The sequence below is a fragment of the Anopheles coluzzii genome, chromosome 2 (genome assembly GCF_943734685.1).
Source record: "Anopheles coluzzii chromosome 2, AcolN3, whole genome shotgun sequence".
Classification (NCBI taxonomy): domain Eukaryota; kingdom Metazoa; phylum Arthropoda; class Insecta; order Diptera; family Culicidae; genus Anopheles; species Anopheles coluzzii.
This window is the reverse complement of record NC_064670.1, coordinates 8,463,908-8,485,930: the sequence shown is the minus strand read 5'-3', so window position 1 is coordinate 8,485,930 and position 22,023 is coordinate 8,463,908. Positions and strand designations below refer to the sequence as shown.

Here is a 22,023-nt window from a genome sequence, read left to right as displayed (position 1 = left end):
GTAGAAAGGCGGAGGATGTGACCGTGGTGTGTGCTAACCATTTCGTAGAGGGCCACTGGTGTGTGGTATCGGAAGCGGCAAACAACGCACATACACACTACGTTGATAGTGTAATGCAACACCGGTGGAGTGCCGTATATAGCCTAGCATTTTACGATTAAGGTTAAGGGACAGATTTATGGATGAGTGTAAGCAGCATTCATCGGGTTCTGATTGGAATTCAAGACCAAAAATAACCACGAGGTACAGAGAGAGGGGGATATAGAAAGAGAGAGTGTGTATGTGTTTCCGTTTTTTTTTGTTATCAAAAATGGGAGCACTAGTAACGAAACCCCATTGTTGGTAAATGGCGCTGGAAGTATCGTTTACTTTCATTTCTAGCACCTTCAAATCCTTCACCATACAGTGGACCTTGATTCCATTCACTAGGAGCGAGTGTATTGAAGTCCGGCAAATCGAAGCGTGAAACGGATGCGGCTGGAGTGTAGAAATCAGAAATCAGCACTACTCATGACTTTCGTAAAAATTATAGCAAAACGAAGAAGAGAATCAGAAACGGAAGTAATAGAATCAGTCTATTGTTTACGCCACATATCGCATTAAACGGCGTTGGGAATGCGTTGAAAAAGAAGACAAGAGCTCGTGAAGGCTTTCGTACACATATTTATAGCACAATTATAAGATAAAAGAATCGCATTACAGGGCATACATACAAGTATGATATTTCTTTTTAACATTAAACTATATTAATTTCGATGTAAGTATCTCGTACTTTGATTTTTTAAAGTAATCGTTCGTCACTTTTCATGATGTAAACCCCATACCAACTTAGCTATGCTAGATATCGTATGTCACCTGCCTCGATTGATTGTCTACACGTGTCCAGCTTGAGCGATGGAACGTGGCTCGTCATAATCATGCATTTATCACACACTTTCATTGATCATAGCGGTGTGCGCTACAGCTTTCCACACTATCCTATTCCAAGCCTCGGGGATGGTATAAATTCCCGTATCTATCGGGGGATTAGGTCAAATGTAAACAGGGCACAATCTACTATCGTCAGATCGCCAGTATAATCGAACCATACTAGCAAACGGAGTATACAGTAAAGGTATAGCACATTGATAAAACGGGAAAATCTCGGAAACAGTATTAAAGAATTTCAGTAACGTGATTGTACACGGTTAGATCAAGAGAATTACACTTTTTTTCAATGATAATCCAACGATAAAAGCATGCTAACGTGCTATGTTTGCTGAATAGAGGATACGGACGGAATAGGGACTCCTAGTGTTGGATGTGGCCATCACTACAATTCACACCACAGTGCCAATAATCTCTCGTGTTAGTTAACGTTCTGATGGATTTGTAGGCTTTGAATGGTAACTATATCAATTGCATGTATCATATGTTACACGTGAGCACAGCCATGTTAGCTAGAGTTTTCAATTACACTGAAGCAAGCCACCAAAATCCGAACGATTTCAAACTATATCCATTCCACAGGAAGAGGTGTTCTTGAACACGCCGCCAGAACTGTGACTAACTGAATCGGTGCTGTTAATACGTGTGAGCAAAAGAAATAGTGTATGCTTCACTTCGTTGCTATCGTAGGCATCAATCACCAAGATCGCAGTAGAAGCATTGACGAAGCTGAAAAGAATAAAGACAGCCTGGGAGGATCTGATCGGTTAATTGACCGGAAAATCGATTTCCCTGGCTTACCGATCGGAACAGAAACGCCCAGTTCGGATGCCATATGGCACATAGAAGCTACACTTCTGAAGAACCGGCACGGAAAAAACATAGTTGACCAAGCATCGAAGTGGTACCATCCGTGGTGCGCAGCAAAGGCATCGTAGCTAGTAACGCATGAAATTGTGTTCTCGCCGCTCGTGTCACTGCTCAAAGATGGAGAACAGAGATTTTGTTGGGTGTGTTCGGAGCACCCCATTGTGTGCTTGTTAGATACCCACCCAAAGGTCTCACCCCACCGTCCGGATGTGACTAAACTAACCTCTTTTTCCCCGCCAAAAATGGCAGCCCTTTTACTTACATCGTGCAATAGCGGAAACAGCGGAGGAAAGCTAGTACGTATGTGGTTTCTTCGGTGCGTTCGGGCGCATCGAACACTGATTGACGGATTGTCAGCTTTGGGGAACCAGATTTAAAAGACCGGCAAATGAGCTGACGGGACACACGCACGACACACCACTCCGCAGCGCTTCCTGTGTAGTGGGAACGGGTTCGGGCAATCTCATCATTGCGCTGCGGCGTCCGGAAGTTTGCCATGACAATTAAGCGTCTACGACGCCCGCACCCAAACAGCACCGAAACTCGTTCCGTTCCGGTGAAGGTAAACCACAATTAAACAATCTTCTACCGCCCGCCCGAAGGGTTGCGACCACAACGATGTACCCTGCTGCTATGCCGTTCCAAAACCGCATCCATGCCTGGGTGGCAAAGGTATAACTGTCCGCGTGCCCAACGGAGCAGTTGGTTTCTGCAATTACTACAACGTGCACACACACACAGAGACTCTCGGTTGCACTCTCCGGTGTACCACGGTAGATTCTAATCGCATTAATAATAACTGCAGGAGATGAAATGACATGCAGGAGATACATGCAGCAATTTGGAGAACTGTGTGTTCTGATGCGCTTTGGGTTTCCATCAAGCTTGAACCAGACGCCGGAAGGGAGTCACGGGTACGAACGGCTTCACTGTCAAAGCCACAACGTTTTCCGTTATGGCATGTACTACCAGAATGGTAACGCATCGGGTATTTCCGTGGTAAACGATTCTATAGTGAGACTGACTAACCGCCTCACATGTGATGAAGTGCGCACAGTCTCAAGGAGATTGGTCAACACAATTAAGATGATCTTATCAGATGGAGGGATATTTGATGGAGTTTGTATTGAAACTTCAACAGTGGCATTTTACAATTTTATCCAAAAGTTATCCAAGTATTGGAATTTAAAAAGTGACATTTGATGATATTGCCAAGCAGATGGCCATTTTGGTTTGTTCGGTTTGGTGCTGATTTTTTTTATGTCAAGTAATGTCTGAGCAAAATGTTTCTACTTACAATAGCACCTTTAAAGCTGTCTATGACACAATTAAAACTCACCTGTAAGTAAAAGGAAAAAAAGGAATATTTATAAAAGGTTCCATAAAACATCAGTAAAATGAAATGGTTTACGAATGAAAGCTTACGATTCTAAGGCTGTACTCTTTTTACCCAAATACTTAATGTAGCGGTGTGCTCTCACCAACTGCCAACCAATAAACTTTGCAGCCCATCAACTCATATCCAGTGGTATTTTTATCGAACTTTACTACCCATTGCTAACATTCGACTGAACCGTGCTGGTTGTTTATTCTAACGAACCCCAGTATACTATATCAAATTCTTCATCGATGGCTTACGGCAAACGACGAGCCGTAGTGCCAGCCGGTGTAGCAGCTTACGCAAATGTTAACGAGCTACATAATATGTTCAACCGACTCCTGACCCGTCCGATTGCGAGACGAAGGTGGCCCTCACCGACCAGTTACAGAATATTGCCCGGCTGAGCGCCAAGGATCGATGAGGGCTAGAAGTGAATTCGGTTGAGGAAAAACAGTGAGTAAGAGACCTAAACAGTCGGCCCAACCGACAGTAATACCGCCCGGTCATCAAACCTTTGTGCGGTCGCATATTACGGGCTGGAGGTGGAAAATCAATCGACATGCAATAAAACCATAAAATGTTCGCGCGACAGCGACTGTTGGGCGTTCATAACGACCCCAAAACGCAACCGCCTGCGTGGTTAGGGTACGCGACCGAGCCCACTGACAAATGGGCGACTGGCAACAAACGAGCCGTCCAAGGGAAGGTCACACAAGGATAAACAGAGCTAGTGTCGATTTGGTTGGCAGAGTAACGAGCAATATTTTGTCCAAAATAGTTTTAGTCCGTAGTCTCATCCTGTTACCATAAATAAAGTGTGCTACTAATAACTGTGGTGCTTATGGAAAATTTAAGCAAAATACACATTGGAGTCAATCCTCTCTATTTCCAATTTCAGGAAGCTTTGCATCGAAATAAATTGCACCAATTAACACAATATGCGTGTGATGCACACAAATTCAAATCAATATTGCCATAGCGTAGAATAAAGCGGGAGGGTTTAACCCGGGACAAATTTTCCAACCCCATCAAAAGCTAACCACCACCATCACAGCACGAAAAACCTATGATTCTGTTATCACCTCGTTTTGCTGTACCGTTGGTGATGCTTTTGTAATCCGAACATCAGTGTGAAGGGACCAATATGGGGTTGGTGGGAGAGAGCGCCTTCTCTCCCATCAACCGGCTGTCAACGCATTGGAAGTGAAGCATTGTATTTTCCTCACACTCTACGTGCTGTGGGTGCCCCCTGTCCCATACCATTGGCATTGGGCACCTCATTGACACTCAGCGAAAAATAAGGGGGAAAAAACAACCTTGCCATCCTAAAGCTTTTACTCGTCAACGTGTTTTTCAACCTTCCTCTTGCTAGCGGAGCGGGCGTTGATTACGGCACACAACATGTGTAGGGAAGTTGAAGGGCAACACAAACAAAAGCATTACAGCCGAAGGGAGGGAACGAAACACACACCAAAAAAAGTCCATCCAAACGCAAAACAGCAAAGTGGTTTGGTCTCACACACAAATTCACGACGACCTGTAAAGTTGTCGTCGTTGGTAACAGTGCTTTGGGGTTTCGCATTCGCACGGCATTGTCACTGGCTGGATGGCAATAAAATGTCCACCATCGACTCTCCCACCTCGTACTCCAATGCATATTCAACCCACGATTTAGGGTTTGGTTTTGTGCGTCTGTGTAGGCTATAGGATAGCTATAACCGATTGAAGGCACAAAACCCGACAACACTAAACGGCGGTTTGGCGACGGTGCCGTCCAGCTTCGTTGGGAATCACGAGTGTGTGGAGATGAAAATCCACCCGAACGAGGGAAAGGTGACACACGGTCAACTCAAAATGAACGAAATAACAGAAATTATAGCCCCATTGTGTTTCCTGTCTCGATATTTTTCATTCCCAAGCTTAGATTGGGGGCCTCGGCGATGGCAAAAACGGTGATGCAACACTTACCCCGTGGTTCCCGAGATCGGGGTGTTTAAAGTTGAGATAGAATTTATTTGTATAGCAGCCCACACGGATCGGGTTTCTGTTGAAACGAGATAAAAGCTTTCCTATAATAGTGGTCAGCTTGTGAAGCGGTGTGATTTGAGTATGGATAAATTAAAGTCCCACACAGGCACGACGCTTACTGATTGATTTGGTCCCCGTGGTCTGCGTTGCGTTAGTTAAGGGACGCATTTAAACCGCTGTTGTAATAATGGTTAACGAAACAAAACTACAACTTCCCACTCGACCATTATCGATGCACAATAATAGCTGAAGCAGTGCAGCATTGTACACAATACGTTGTTGATCCAACCAACTGGAAATGGGATGAAAAATATTGCTGCTAAGTGCTTCATCTACTCTAACCCTCAACATCACTGCCACATAGCGCGGTTCTGGTTGTGTTGAAAAATGCACCAAACATATTGACGATCGGTAGAATGCAGAGATTCAACTACCGCATCCTGTAAGCTTTCCCGAGCATTGGTTACACAGCAAAACATCCATCGCCGGAAGCAAGCGCTCTCCTTCCCTGCAACCTGGGAATAACTTCGGAAAATGCCTTAGGACAACTCGCTTCCCGATTTGCCTTGCCCGCCCAACCCAGAGTTACCGCTGATCGTTTGCCGTTTTCCGGCAAAAGTGCTTTCGATCTCGGTGCAAAGCCGGGGAGCCAAAAACTTTGCCATCCAGAACCTTAAAGTCAATCTGCGACGGTAGCAAGCGCAACGAGCAACTTTCTTTACCAAACTGTGCGCGCAAAACTCGCTTCCTGTAGTTGCTGCCCGTTGCTCAAGGGGATGGAACTCTGGTTCTGGCGAACCTTCCTCTTTTTCTGCCTTGCCCAGTAGCACTTTAGCGTGTTGTTTGCTTCGGCTCGAGCCAGCACGACGTTGCTATTGCCTGGCATCGATTAAGGATGAGGAAAACTCCTAAACTACCACCGCCTGCTCTCCACCACAGCAGCACACACACACCCTGATCACCATCGTTCATACTTGTCGTCCGGAACGGTGTTTACCTATCAAGCTTTCTTAGCGCAAGCGAGAAACAAACCCGTCCAGAATATCTCATAATCGTGCCCGCTGCTAGTCGCTTCCTTTGCTAGTGGCACTGCGGCAAACGACAGTAACTGATGGTTTAATAATGACAAAATAAATGGGTTGCTCATTTTCATGCAAATTTCCACCCCGTGTGGATGTGGCGGTTTAAGAAACCTCGGGCCCGGCACACCTTTGCCACCCACTTTGAACGTGCCAGTGTTCTTACTTCACGATGCAACAACAAGCTCGGGAGCATGAAATATGCATTTTTCAACATGGAGAAGAAGCCTTTCAACTAGCTGGGTCAGTTTGTTCGTTGTGTATAATGCGAAGCATATGGTTGAAATCTCTGGACAGTGTCATAGTTGGTTTACTTTTTTTTCTTCCATCAAGCAATGATTAATGTCTCTGGTGTGTTGCACTGGTTTTTTTTTCTAGCAAGCTTTTCGAAGCTGTCTGCAGTGAAGCGTTAACGATCGCATTAGAAATTGAGTAGCGCTGAATAAAGGCTACAGACAAGGTAAACATAATATTAGAATGTAACAAAAACAATCTACAGACGAGCTCAATCGATTGTTTTCGTCAAGAAAGTTCGTTTCCAGCACTGGCATTGACATTCTCCAGAATTGAACAACTTTTTCTATCAATCCATTCAGCACAACTTTCCCCAATCGCATCGGATATCGTGCAGCCATTGAGGGCCGTCGACAGTTTCCATGATGACGTCCGTCCACTTCTCGCATTACATTGCTATTGATTTCCACTGCCACCATTTGCACCACCGTCCTGCGAGTCGTGCGGGTAAAATGGTTCTCCCCTTGTAATAAAATGTTTGCAAATGACATAGGCAAACGTCCGAATGATGGGTTTGAATGCTGGAACAACTCTCGTGTGCAAAAAAGATAGGTAGGTGTGCAAGGTAGTGAAATTAGCACCGACCAACCGAGCTTGGCAGTTTGGCAATTATTTGCTCATTGAAGTTTACCGTGCTGTAGTTGACATAAACGAACCCCAAGCCCTGGTGCGCTAAGAACTTTCTGGATGCTTTCCGTTCGCCACAAAGCCAACGAGCAATAATTAAGTTGGTGCTTTTCAACTATACTAGAATATTTTCATTTGAATTGGTGCATCATTTATTTTGCTTGGATTCATCAAAGCACATCTTTGGCTCGAAGTTCATTATTTTTAAAGCATTTTAGACCTTGCGAACTTAACTGTAATACTTAAATGTAATGTTCAGTGCAATGGTAGAACATAACCTTTACCAAAGCTTCAACCTTCCAGCTGCGGTATAAATTTTAATAGCTCGGTAAATTATTGCTTCACTATCCACTCTCGTATTCGAAGCCGTAAACCGAACCGACCAGATTCTGCCCCATTTTTCTTGGTTCGATTTAAATAATAGCACCCTCAGTCAACCTTAAAATCGATTCCCTCCACCGAAAACAGCCACCATAAAGAGAATCGCTTTTCCGACGATGCTTCCGTTGGCTCCCGTTCTTCCCCTCACATGATTCCGTTTTTTTTTTCAATGAAAAGCTAATCCCTGGCGCCAACGTGACTTGCAAACCGTAGCCTGCCATGTAAATGTGTTACAAACTTGCACACACTTGGAAAGGAAAATATCAAACTGCACCATCCAACCTGCAGCTGCATTGGCGGCAGTTGGTGGAGGAAATTTAAAATTTATTCCCATAAATTTTCAATAAACACATCGAAAACAACAGTCGACGAGCATTTTTCGGTCCCGGTATACCACACACACAAACACACAAGTAAGGTGAAAATTCTCGCGGGAAATGGATATGGTGTTGGGTTGAAAATGCACTCACAAACACACCCACACAGGTGCTAAATATTTAATCGCAACCATCGAAGACGCTACGAGACGTGTGGCAGGATGGGTTGTAACAATATGGAGCGAAGACCAACGAAGCATAGTGTTGTTTTTTCACAATGTAAGACTGTATACGGGCCCGCTGTAATGCACGTGTGCTGGGAACGGAGAGGTAGCGTATGGGCAGGATTGGATTTGTTGCACTTTAGTGGTCTCAAGGTGCATTGCAGCACGCTCTGCTGTACCTTTTTGCGTCGTACGAACGATGTTTACAGGCAGAGTGAAGATATTTTTCGGTATACCCTTACCGGTGGGTTTGAAACACTAGAACATGCTTTCCCCCGGGCATGAAGCACACAACAAAAGACGATCTAAACTATGCATTGGTTTTCCGTACCCGGTGAATCAATCGTAAAGGTTTCGTGTTATGGAAAACTGCAACAATATGGATGAAAAACATGTTCCACCAAGGCGTGCAACATTTTGGAAACGTATAAAAGCTGCAGGGAAGATTTTCACCGTCCAAAAACACTCGATCCAAACGACAAGAAAGGACACATGCCGTGACACAGCGACAGCAACACGCCTTGGCTCCCAGTTGGCGGCAGAAAAACCCGGAAAATTGAAACACATGAAAAACAATGAGATATCGTTTGCCAAATTTGTGCTAATCCTCCGAGAGCCATGAAAAACCCTCCCTTTTGTAACGACGGACCCGTTCCGTGCCACGCTTTGATCGGTTGCACGGCATAGCCAAGCTGCTTGGTACAAAGAAGGTGAAAACTGCCAGTCCCTGGGCGACTTTCTTTATCGTATGCTTTTGGATGGCATAGCCACACACACACACACACACACACACACACACACACATAAACACGATACTAGAGTTTTTTTTGCGTTTTCCACCCCTAACCCAACACTGGTTCCGAATGTAGATGAGCTCAGGGATTTCTGCATAGCACATTCCAGGACAAGAAGTATCACGTTCGCAGGAAGGCGAAATACCGTAGCCATTCCCGCATGAAACGTGTGATGAGGTGAACTGGGAAATATACTAAACCTTTTAGCGGCAATTAAAATTTAATGCCTCATCATACATCGTTGCGTTGTTGTTCAGGTGTACCTTGCCTGTACCTTGTGTATGAATTCTCCCCCTTTTTTTTTTAAAGAGGCTGCGATTTGTTTATTTGTTGGTTTTTGGTTTTTCAGCTCAAGACTAGAGCCACACAGTCAACCTTTTGCAAAGGGAGTTGCAACAATTCATCTATCAGCGCACTAAATTTGATCCAATTCCCTTGTCAGGAGTAGAAGGAATACAAAACTCCACCCCAAGGTGAAAATAAAGCCAAAATTAATTAACTCTCTACACATCATGGAGGCAGCAGAAAATTGGCTTTGATAAAAGGTGGCTTACCAAAACCAGTTAAAAAGTCGTAAAAAAAGCTTTGCGTTGAAATTCTTCCTCGTGCTACTGAAGGCACGAAATATTTCGGTTTATATCTGAGAGTGCAAAAATCTCCGTCCGGTTTAAACACATCCATTGATCGGTGAGCGTCAACTACTCACTCCTGTCGTCACTACATAGCTCGTAAAGTTTGTTCGACTTCACTACAAACAGAACCGGCTAGATCGGTACGAGTAACCAAACCTCAAACTTTGCCTTAAAAGAGGAAGGAAACACATTGGTGACAGCTTGACGACAGCTTGCATAACTATGAAAAAACTTTGTTCGGTCATATTTCTCTGAATGACTCGCAAGCAAAAAAGTATATCTGTGGATTATGGTCGTGTGAGTGTCAGAGCAGTCGGTATCAGCTTATAAACTAGCAAACTAACTCGCAAAGAGTCGTGGAATTTTGACCACAATCTGGTTGAAAATGACACCATTTCCCATGAGACCTTTCTAACACGTTCATATGTATTCCAAACAAGTTTAAAGGAGCATTTCTTCTTGCTTAACTCGATTTAGATGAAAAAATATATTGATGCATGCTACTACAATCTCGGTACAACAAATTGCTTTCATGTAGGTGATGTATGCGTGCAATGTATTGCCAGCTTTATCCAACACCTTCTCTTGTACACCGAAAACCTTCTCCCGTTTTTCACATCATACCAATGATCCAAATTCAATACGACACAACACAAAACATCCCCACTGTGTTCGATGACCTTTTTTTCCTTTCTTGCCCATCCATAAAACCCGAAGATGAATCGCTTTCACCGAGGGCGAACGAACTAATCCGAAACCGTACCTTACGATGGGTTCCGGGTTCGGTGTTTCCATGCCAGCCTCAGCCAAAGCCTTCGATATTTCGACGCGCTGTCTCGCCGCGTATCCCATCCTAGCATGCCAAGTGTTTGGTGCCTCTTTGAACGGTGCTGAGGCCTCTCGGCCTGTCGCCAAGTCGTGCGAAGTAAACCAATCACACTTGAGTGAATTTTTCGGTTCTGCCTCCTTTCACGGACAACAGCACACTCGGCCCGGTAACACTTCAGTGACAACAGTTGTATCCTTGGGCCTGGTTGAAAAGGTAGGCTGCGGAGTGGACTTAACGTTTCACAATCCGGCCGCCAATTTATCAAATCCTTACAACAAATCCTTCGACATTAGTGGAGGATTTATTTGCTCGGTTGCTCGAGCGGTACGTACATTGGGCTTTAGGAGGGTTGGTGGAATGACGGTTAAAGTGTCCCTTTCCCTTTAAGAAGGCTTACATGTATTAGTCATTGATTGAAATGAACTTTCAGCCGCGTGAGTCTAACTCTAAAAGTATGATATTTTCAAGTCTAATATTACACACGTAATCCGGTCAAGCAAATGCCAGCTAATCAAAATACAGAAATGTATCTATTCCAGTTTATATCGCATGAACTTTCTTTCAGTTCCGATAAAAAGTTGGCATCTGCCTTTAAATTCACCACGTGTCCTCATTGCATCATACCCTAACTAACCAGATTCCGTTACTGACTCCTAAAATTCCTTCTCCCACACAGCAGTACTAATTAAGTAGCAGCATTCCATTCCAACAGCATCCCTCGTGGTGAAGAGTTGCTTCTTCTCCATTTTTCTTCTCTCGCTTTCGCTCACTCTTGGCATTCGTTTTTTCCTCCAAAAACAGGATCTTTATTTTTGCCCTAACGATGACGAGCTGCTGATGATGGCCACGATTCCACGTCGGCGCGTCCTTTCACAGCGAATTAATTGCCGGCCACTTTATCACTTCGAAGATCGTCTTTTTTTTTTAGTTGTTGCAACCGTGAGGACGCAAACGCGGACGGAAACCGGTTGATAAAAGTGCTTACCGTCGTTGCAGGAAGAAAGAAAACTCATAAAACGGCTGGTAAAATATCAACGGGAATTGCTTTCATTAGCCAGTTTTATGTGAAGCGGTTTTTGTTTGCGAGCCGGGCAAAATAAGAAGAAGCACAGCAAGAAGGGCAGAGAGAGATAGAGGGGGAGAGAGAGAGATAGAGGGAGAAAGAGACAGACAGAGAGAGAGAGAGAGAGAGAGAGAGAGAGAGAGAGGGAGAGAGAGAGAGAGAGCTGGAGGAACAACCCCGACCTGAACGGCAAAGGCGGAAGTAGAGGAAGTTTTCCAACACTCGATGGCGCCCCGTAAAAAGCGCCATTTGAGCGCTATGAGTATTGGGAAAGAAAAACAGGATGTTGGCTGTGAAAACCGGTTGAGAAGTTGAAGGATTCTATTTGATTTTGCCCTCAGTCTCGTTTCGCACTTTCGGATGGAGACGGTTGGTGTGTGTGTGTATGTGTGGGTGTCTTTTACTCTTCCCAATTTAAAACGCCACTGTGCACCGTGTCTGCAGATGCTGATCCGATAATTTGATGACTAATGCTGTCCAAACGAAAACCCGGAAGGTCCTCAAAATCTTGGCTTCCTCACCAGGCGGACTAAGGTGAGCGGTTCAGGAATGCAACAGTGTGCAGGGAATGGAGTCTCAAATCTTTAATTATTCACACTGCAGTAAAATGAATGTCACTCGCCTGCCTGGTGACCATGGGGCGAGATCAGCGTCTTGCTACGCTTGCAATTCGAAGCGCTGGTTTGTTTTATGATCATTATTTATGTTGCATTTCGCTTGTCTCACGGATTTGATGCCCTAGCGTTGGTGATGAAACATGCTGCAATTAGCTGTTTCTAATTGAATAATAAATGAAGCTTCTGAAATGCGTTACTTTTTGCATTGGGTCGAATCTTTGCATTGGTTGGTCCCAAGTAGATGATTCAAACCTAGTATATCAATTAAGAGTATTATCGCATTGTACAAAACTGTGTTATCATAATGGCAATTAGAGATTTAACTATAAATTTTGTTTTCTATTGGTGTTTATATAAAAATATTTTTGAAATCCTGGTTATAGACGTGATTTGGTGATAGCATGAATATCGTAAGCATTGTAGAATGTAACTCGACTAATGACTTTCAGATGATCAATGATGCTTCGGTTTAATTGAAAAGCTCGTTTGTGATGCGTTCGTTTGTTCTCCAAGTAGAATTGCACATGTTTAAGGTAGAGGAAATACCATCCGCATGTAACCTGCACTCAATCGGTGCGCCAGATTTGTCCTTCTTTCTACATCTCACGAATGACCAATGCTTGCTATAGCCAACCATTTACTCTGTTTATCAAAACACCCAGCCATCAGCGGTGCTGTTGTGTCCTATTTTTCCCACACAGTGCAGTGTCTTCACTGCAGAAGGATCCACTTTCCAAACGGCCGGTCTTGCATTACATTACGACAACACTTTTTCTCGGACAACTATCAAGTACGGGAGGCGTGAAAAAGTGATCCCATTTAAGCCGTCTATTCTACGTACACTTGCTCTCCCGAGAGCACACTCTAGTTGCCCTCCTGCGTTGCAACAATGCAATGGGGGCGATAGAAACAGAGCATACAATATTGATTGCAATTGCTCTGATAACTTTCTTGCAGACGCATTGCAAACGGTTCTACAAGCGGTACTGCAACAGGCGCACAATGAGTGCGCCCAATGGAAACATGAAACGGCGCCAACACCGGCAACGGTTACGCTATACATGGCTGTTGGGCAATTGGAGAGCTGGTAAAATCGACCAATGCAACTCCGAAGCCCGAGTTGCCACAACAAAACAACAACTCCGATACATTTCCACAAACGGTCGAATATTCGCTCGGATAGATAAACAAACAAGCAAACAAAGTACTTGCCCTACTCCCGTCCCTACGAGTGCCATGTTCCTACTCATCGTTTCTCAATCACTGTTGAGAAGGGTAAGGGTATTGCGGTGGTACCGGAGGTATAGATACTCAGTTGAGCTTTCTTCCTTATGAAAAAGGAAACTCGGACTAAACACAGCACTCGGACCACTCGGAACTATCTGTTGTGCCAATCGGATTCCTAACTTTCCTGCTGTAGATTTTCTCCCGGAAAAACTCTTCCCAGCTATGCGTCGTAAAATGGGACGAGCCGACAGGATGGTGCTCAGCGCATATATGTTACGCTATCAGTACCAACCCGGAGGATAACTTTTAAGAGGAAGGTCAAATCCATAGCCAAGCTTTACCTTGTTTTATCATCAAATGGCTTTTGGGAAGCGTTGATCATCCTAAAACACGTAACTCTTGAATGTTCGTGTGTATTTCCCCTAGTCAAGACGTATCTTGGACCAAGGAAACGAAAGTTAAGCTGACCGATGTAGTGTATGAATTCAGAAAAAAAAGTTTTGTGCCTAAAATTTGTATTACTGCATATTTCTGATTAGCATAAAATTCAACTGGATGACTGTCTCGTGGACAGAACGAAAAAGGTAAAATATGCTGAACTATGAACCAGAACAGTCGGTAGAAATTATCGATCAAACAGTGGCTCGCTGTCCGGACATTTCATTATCGCTAAAAGCACATTCAGTCAACCAAATAAATTAATCACCTCCTCGTCGAACCCCGTAAAAGCTATGGCAATGGATGAGAGTAGCCCAGGGAAGCCCATGACCATACTTTCGAGACCGAAATCTATCATTTCGCAGACTATTTGCACTGCGAATGAACGCTTCCGAGACCTGTTTCATCCGAATGTCTCCGGACTGTTTGCCAAAGGGGGCTATCAAAACATTCGACCAACTATGCGCCTGTCGTCCCAACCCAACCGATGACACCCGGTCGACGACAAACAAACTCCAACCGAGCTGGCGCCACAAACTTCTACACAAAACGGTTCAAGATGATGTTCGCTACGGTCTGCACAGCGCCAACCCACCAGACCGGGTGGCTCCAAGCATCTGGGCACACAAACACAAGGAATTATGTTCGTGATAGATAGGACGCACCACCAGTACGTCCGAATGCGATGGCGACAGCGAAGCCGACCAGGCAAAACTTCGCCAAGCAGCATAAACGTCATCATTAAACATGTATCAAATAATTAACAGCATATGTCGGTAGGGTTCGACATGGTCCGATGTTCGGGACGATAAAGCGGCAACTTGTGTATGGTGGAACGGTTTTTGTGATGGAATCGATCCACTCGGGTGTGGTGTAGATGCCGAGTGAAGGAATATGTGCCTTGAATGGCCCCGCAATTGGGAGCATTATTGAGTACATAAACATTTGTTTGCCACACAGCTGTGTGGCACAGCTTCGTTGTGATGTGCAGTCCATAGCATATGCTCGAGCTGTCCGGAATGGGTTCTTGACAGCGATAGTTGCATGTAATAGTGTATGATGCAGTCAAGTATGTTTTTAGTACTTTGCAAATGGACGAACTCTGATAATTGTAAACAAAACAACTATTGGGCGATTCCACACGATCGCTCATCATAATAAGAGGTTGTAGAGCAACGCTTTCAAGAAATGTTGTGGAATAAATGATTCTGTATTAGAATTTTCTGTTGTGTTAAAGAGGTGGTGTATTTGAACAGTTGTTGCAATGCAGTAACTCTGAGAGCGTGTCGATAGCGCTGGACATTCCGGAAGCAAATAGTTTTGAACCAATCCATCGAAAACGGAGTCATGTTTATGGCCGTTCAAATCGCATTTGTGGGTAGAATGTATACATTTACCGGTCTTAAAAGATGCACCCACTAAGGGACAAAGCACTTCCACGACAATGCGAGCGCACATGCTCTGAACGCACCGTTAGTGGACCGGTGTGCTTCGTGAATCATGAATGATTGAAACATGTTTACAGCAATTACGCCGCTCCATACCCATGCCGTGCTTCATTGATTGCGCAATCGTGTCGAACCGAGCTTCGAGGTCAGGAGCGCTCGGGCGCGTATCTTCCTAGAATTGCGACGGGGAGCGGCGAAAGGATGGCAAGCGCTAGCCCGCTCCCCTTGGTCGGTCAGGCGGAAGGGATGAAGTTTATATTCTAAGCATAAAACAAGCTGTGTACTTGCATGCGGATAGCACCAGCAGCATAACTCTCATGATCGTACCACAGCTGTCGCAATCAAACATGATGGCTAAACCTTCATCACAAACATACTCTCTCGGTTACGTACAAACACTTGCCCACACACACACACACAACCACTTGAGCGGGTGGAGAGTTCATAAAATTTGCATTCTCTTCTACTGTTTCCCCCCTGTCCGCTGCTTTCATCTTGCAAATCCTTGAGCTCCTTGCGAGCGGTACCCCCAACTGCCACCCTTCGCACTCATCCGAAACGTTGATGGATGGGTTTCGTTGGATGATGAATGTGATCAGCTTTTTATTGGCCATCCTCGTCCCTCGACAAAAAAACAAAGAGTAAAGGGTATACTGCTGCGGAAGGCAGCAAATCCCGCAGAGTAAGTAGCCACAGGGGTGCAAAAACCACATGTTTTACCGCCATTTCAAACACCGCCCTGTGCCCGTTGCCCGTAGTGCAATGAAACTTCGCTCAAGCGCACCGGGCCAAAACCTCATTCATATTACATTGGATTTTATTTGCCCACTTTATGGAGATGGAGTTGAAGTCAAGGATAATGTACTTTCGTGTCTTTTGGTCGTCGTTGTTTGGCAGGTTTCAACACCCATGGCTGATGGGTCGAGCTTGGGAGGTTTGTATAAAAAGGAACACCATCAGCGTGCAGCGTACCCACACAGAGCCCATGCACTCCCAGTGCCTCGAATGCGATACAATCATTTCGCTCCAGCGTTCTGACACACTATCACCACCGGTTTTCCTTTTCCTCCCGATGGGGGAGTGGAAGGAAGAGCACGTCCAAAGTACTTACTCGCGTAGTATTTACCGGATGACGGTTATGGTGAGTGCTTTCTTCGTTAACGGCAATCAACTGCCTCATCGCTTAGTCGTGTGCAACACAGCGATGTGATGTTTTCTCCACAAAGAAAAGAATATTCTAACCAAAACGGTGCAAATGGCGCGTTTCGAACTAAAGTCGTCAATATTAAGAAAGATGGCAGGAGTTGTTATGTTAGTTAACAGACTGATTGAAATTAAGAGCTCCTCCTAATGAAACAAAAGATGATGCAACATTTGCACAATTTAACACTAATCTTTTGCTAATTCCTGCAGCCCTCATGGAAATTGATGAGCAAGATCGAGACTAACGCAAATTCTAGAAATGTTTGTAAAATCATCTCTAAAAACACGAATCTCATTGTTATGCAGTAGCCTGCATTATTGTGTTTTTGAAGTATTTTTTTTTTTCGTACAGTTTTATTCTTCTTCGTTAAATTACACATGCACACATGTCTTAAACGCCAACAATTTCTGAGTATTTTACAGCACATTAAACAGCAAATTAACTATCAACGTCTTTTAGGTGTTATGAGATACACCTATTTTTATGTAAAACATCATAACCTATCGGCATTAAATTGAGTTGTATTCTTTTTGATAGCTTACACATTTATCATCTTAGTAACATTTTATTTGGTTTGAAAGGAAGAAAAGGACATAACATCGGCATATTATATCTTAAATGTTGTTTATTTGTGTTCCTTATTGCTTAAAATACTTCCTCGATTAAAGGTACAAATTGGTCGCAGCCATTGCTAAAACCTTATGATTCTACTTGAAAAGGTCACACTATTCACAAACGTCATACTCCAACGACCTTCGTTCGATGCATCATGTCAACGCGTTCAGCACGCTGCACTGTTCGGCCCAATTTTCTCCGTACACCATTTACTACCCAATAACATCAGCCAAAATCATAAAAATGTTGTCCCACAAAGTGGCCGGTGGGATAATTTGATGCCAGATTTGCATCAGATGCACGGCACTATGGAACTGATTTATTTGAGTGTCGTGGTTTAGTCGTCCCGCAACGTCGTACAATGTTGACCACGGACGGATCGTTGAAATAGCGATCAAATGCAATCATCAGTTATGGTTCCACAAATCATAAAATTGTGTACCGCGTGCGATGGTGTGAAAAGGTGTGGAGCAAAAACTGGTTCGGAACACTCATTAATCAGTGCATCGAAATTTCGGACTCATCGATGTGTATTCCCGGTCACTGTGACCTAGAGGAGCGTACTTGTTCGAGAACATAAATTAATTCCCAACTCGTTAGCCTGTCGGGATCTATATTGACAGCAAGATTAAAGATGCATAGCACAAAAACAAGCGCACACCACTGACGATTGGCGGATAAATTATACACCTCGTAGATTCGTCTGCGAAACCCTTCCGGGACAGCTTGCCTAGGTCATGATGAGTCTCGACAGCGAGCCGATCGCGTCTTGGCGTTAATCTGCACCAATTACTCTTCCGTACACTAATCGGAGATGATCGTCTAGCGGTTTGAAGATGGAATTTTTCTTTCATTGAAGCGTCGCATCTTGCATCACGAGTGCACTTGGTGCACCGGTCAAAGCAAGGAACAAGAACCTTGGAGAAACAAATCTCGATCAGCTCGATAGTACACTCCAATAAATCTGCGCGAACAGACTACACCCAAACAAGTCTCACTGTCAAACGGATGTCAAACCTTGCACGTTGCCCTTCAACTACCGGCGACTGCATAGGGGCCGAGCTAGGTATTCTTCCGTCTTTCAATTGCACCATCACGATGCGATGGTGTCAGATTGCCAAACTGATCGCATCTGTGCATATTAATATGCCGCTGAACGTGATCGGACGCATGGGTGTGTATGACACGTCCCGCAGTCCCGTTACCCTCCTGGTTTCGAGTAAAAAACTCACTCTTTCGCAGATGTTTCGCACCCCCAAACGGACAACCGCCTCGTTCAACAGCAGCACTACATCGGTTGGGATTAGTTTCATACCATCCGAGAGTGTCGGGTGTTGGCGAAAGGTGAAACACTACCCGAATAAAAAAAGACATCGCGAGAGGATTGGAAAGCAACGACACTTTATAATTAGCTAATAGGTAACGCAGAACGATCTTCTCGCTTATTGCCTAGGCCAGGGCTTATTGGTGGCAAATATCAAACCCTTCGCTGCGTTGCGTTCTTCTACCGCGCCGGATCATTATGGGTCCGATCGGATTGTTTCACCCAAACGGCAATTTGACTCGTGTTGAACGATGTGCATGCAGCGCCCGGCTATGCGCACTGATCATGGTAGCTATCGACGCCTTTTTCGCCGCCACAACACTTGACGACCGTCGAACACTCTCCATCCTACTTCCTCGTTCAAACGTGGCCTCCCTGCAGCCAAGGTTGCTGTACACGTAAGAAATGCCACAGCATGCAGTTAAAGCCGTCCCTCTAGCCGCGCCAAAACTGCCATCTTCCTCTACACATACACACACATACACTACCTGTATCCACCGAATCGACTGATCTTCTCCGCGACCGATCGAAAAAGGGACGCATAACTTGCAACCTGAGCAGCGTTTGGAACCGGCTACCGGGGTAGTTCGGGTTTGCCAACCAAGCCAAACGATGATGGGCAAATACAAGCACCAATTTCTAAAATTACAGCCGTCCACTGCACTGAGGTCTCGTTGCTCACCATCATTACTGCACCTTCTCTTCTCCACCGTTTTTGTGGAACCATTTTTCAACCCTTCGGCACGGCGACACTGCAGCACTGCGCTTGCAAAGTGCTCGCGTCATCGGCCGCCCGGCTTTCTAATGCGAGTTCGCCAATATTTATAGTCGATTGTGACCGAATGGGGATGAATCTTTTAAAAATAGGATTGAATTACATGTCGCCCCCCCGGCACCGTCGGGAACGGAGGGAGCGGGGTCGTCGCACAATCGTCATAATGCCACCGACACCGAAAGACCAATGCCGGTCGGCAAGTCGTGCGAAAGGTCTCTTGGCATACCGTTCCAATGTTCGATCAAGTTCTCGGAGTGTCGTTTACATCGGAGATTTCATTTCATGTAGCCCGCACAGGGAGCAAAAAGATGTATCTTGATTTATATTGGAGCATCATGGCAATAGCTAAAACGCTTCTAGTGCTAGTGAAATGACATCCAGGAAACGAATTTATAGAGATGCCAGGTCTTTGTGATTTAGTTTTATAATTACAGTAAAGATTATTCCAGAATCCACTTCTTAGCAGTTGCTGTCCGCTTACCTCTTCTTCGTTGCTGGCCGTATTAACGGAATCCATACTTTGCGACAATGCCAACGGGGCCATCGGCGTCATCTGACCCATCGAGCTGTCCATCTTGAGGTTGCCGGTGGCCGACTGGCCGGTCTGTCCGAGTCCGGTGTGGTTGTTGTTGGCTGCGTTCACGTTCAGCGCACCGTTCATAGACGGACTGCTGACAACGGTGTTCGATTGTGCTACGACCGGCGAGCTAAACATCGGCGGCTGCCCTACTGCCCCAACTGCGCCTGTTCCGGTACTACTGACGGGAATCGTGCCCAGCGGCGACTGGCTGGTAAGTGCGCTGGCAACCGAGACGGACACTTGGTTCGGTTGCGGCGAGATCGATTGCTGCACCTGCTGTACCTGTGCGTCCGAGCCAATCGATTGCTGGTGGTGCAGTTGTTGAAGATGCTGTTGCTGCTGCTGCTGCTGTTGTTGCTGCTGCTGGTGATGGTGTTGATGGATTTGGTGCTGCAGCAGGGCGGCTGCGGCGGCGGCAGCGGCAGCGGCCGATGGGTGCGCCGGGACGAGGCAGTTGCCGAGGGCCGGAAGGGCAGCCGCCGCGACGCCGGGCAGCGCGGTCGTGCGGAGTCGCTTCGGCGATAGGACCTGCGGGCCGCTCGCTACCGTAATCTGCGGCGCTGGCCTACGTTTCACCACGGTCGACGAAATGGTGACGGAATTTACTGACGCGCCACTGAATCGAACACCATGTGCCGATCCTGCAAGATGGGAAGGAACGTACAAAGAGGGGAGTTAATATATAACATTTTAAAAAGGGAAAAGGAAATAAGAGATAATTTAAATTGTTTTAAAGTTTTTTTTAATATTGTATCAACGTTCACAGCCAGTTGCAATAGCATATCGTTACGCCGTACAATTGCACTACTTGCCGCAAAGTAGGTTAACGCATGTCGGACAAGCAGTACTGATTGCAGTTGGAATATCATGATTACGATCTGTATAATTAATTCCAACCAACGCACAGAAGGCTTGAGTTTAATCCACACACACGTGTAAACTGGTCTTAGGGATGCAGCGTACATTCTGTGTCCGTTTGGTTGTGGTTGCGGAGTGAGAAGATATGCCACCGCAAAGTCTGACGTCATTCATTCATTGATGTTGCAGCATTCATTGAACACTTTGATAACTATAGAACTAAATCATTTTTAAAAGAATGAGGGTGCACAGTTTTTTAATTCGCTAATACGCTTTATACTAACTTGCAATACATTTCTTTACAAAATCAAATCAAAACATACGCACATGGGCGCTCAGAACAGTAAGGGGTAGAGAAAAACACAACCCCAAATCTGGGCCAATTTTCGCAAAGTACTTTAGCGGCATCATAAACATTCCGGCGAGCGCAAACAGCACCCACCCCCAGGGGAACCTGTTGCCTCCAAATCTTCATCATAACTCATGCGCTAACGATTACCCCGGGATAAGATTTCTCTGTACAGCTCTTCCAGGGATGCGTCGATGCTAATCCCGGTACGAACTTGGACGGTACTCGGCCGCTGCCACCAAATTCGAACCGTGAGACTTGTTGCGGAGGGGTTTATTATTAGCGTACCCGTTTGGTGTTACCGCACGTTAAACGACTGCGCGTCGTTCGCGCTATAGTCGTGGCTATTCGGCACAGGTGTTGTCAGTTGTGACGCGTCAAAAACCGACCTCTTTGCCACCCCCCCCCCCCCCCCCCCCCCCCACCCAGAATCATTCCAACGTTTCGGTATCCCAGCACACGCACACAGCGAAGCGTTTTGGGTGGCTTTCGGATTTCTACCACAACCTGGAAACTGGTGCATTGATGGTCACATGCCACTAGCGGTAAACAGCACGCTAAACGCAATGAGCAATGTGGGTAGGAGGGATCAAACGGGGTTTGAGTTAGTGCAAACTGGCCGCGGTTTAGAAATAACGTAACGAAATACGATGCGCCTAGGCTGCTGCAGCCGTAGCCGTAGTGCAATGCAATCGATCATCATCGTTGCAGTGGCGAGCCGCGACCAGCGACGGCATGTTTGGTGCGGCCAACGTTGGCGTTAACCGAGCAGTGAGCTCCGCGCGCTGGATGTTGTCGGTGTTCATTACAAACGCCCCAACGATATGCAACGCCACTAGAGGCGTTTGAGATTTTTGCATTCTGTACGTCTGAATTGAAAAGTAAATAAAATGAATACAACTCTTGTAAAATGGTTCAGCTTTTCTTCCAATGTTGTATATTTTTCCGTTGTTTCTCTAGAAAAAATTCTATCCATTACAAGTTGCGCCTCAGATGCATGTGGGTTTGATGGCCATAATTCGAATTTACCAACCTACAGCTAAGCACAACCAAACGGAACAGGTTATTTTTCATCAAGTATTATTACACCTACATGTACAACAGTTGCAGGTTTAGAAGCTAATCATACGAACAAGGTTGAA

General features: G+C 45.3%; 1 protein-coding gene across 1 annotated transcript in view; it reads right to left on the bottom strand.

Moving 5' to 3' along the window:
- Positions 1-22,023, bottom strand: part of LOC120953254 (uncharacterized) — a 135,672-nt gene that overhangs the window by 82,513 nt on the left and 31,136 nt on the right. The window contains exon 2 of the mRNA XM_040373048.2: positions 19,576-20,315. Within this exon, the coding sequence (XP_040228982.2) occupies positions 19,576-19,809 (234 nt within the window). The 5' untranslated portion in view covers positions 19,810-20,315. The remainder of the gene's footprint in view (positions 1-19,575; positions 20,316-22,023) is intronic.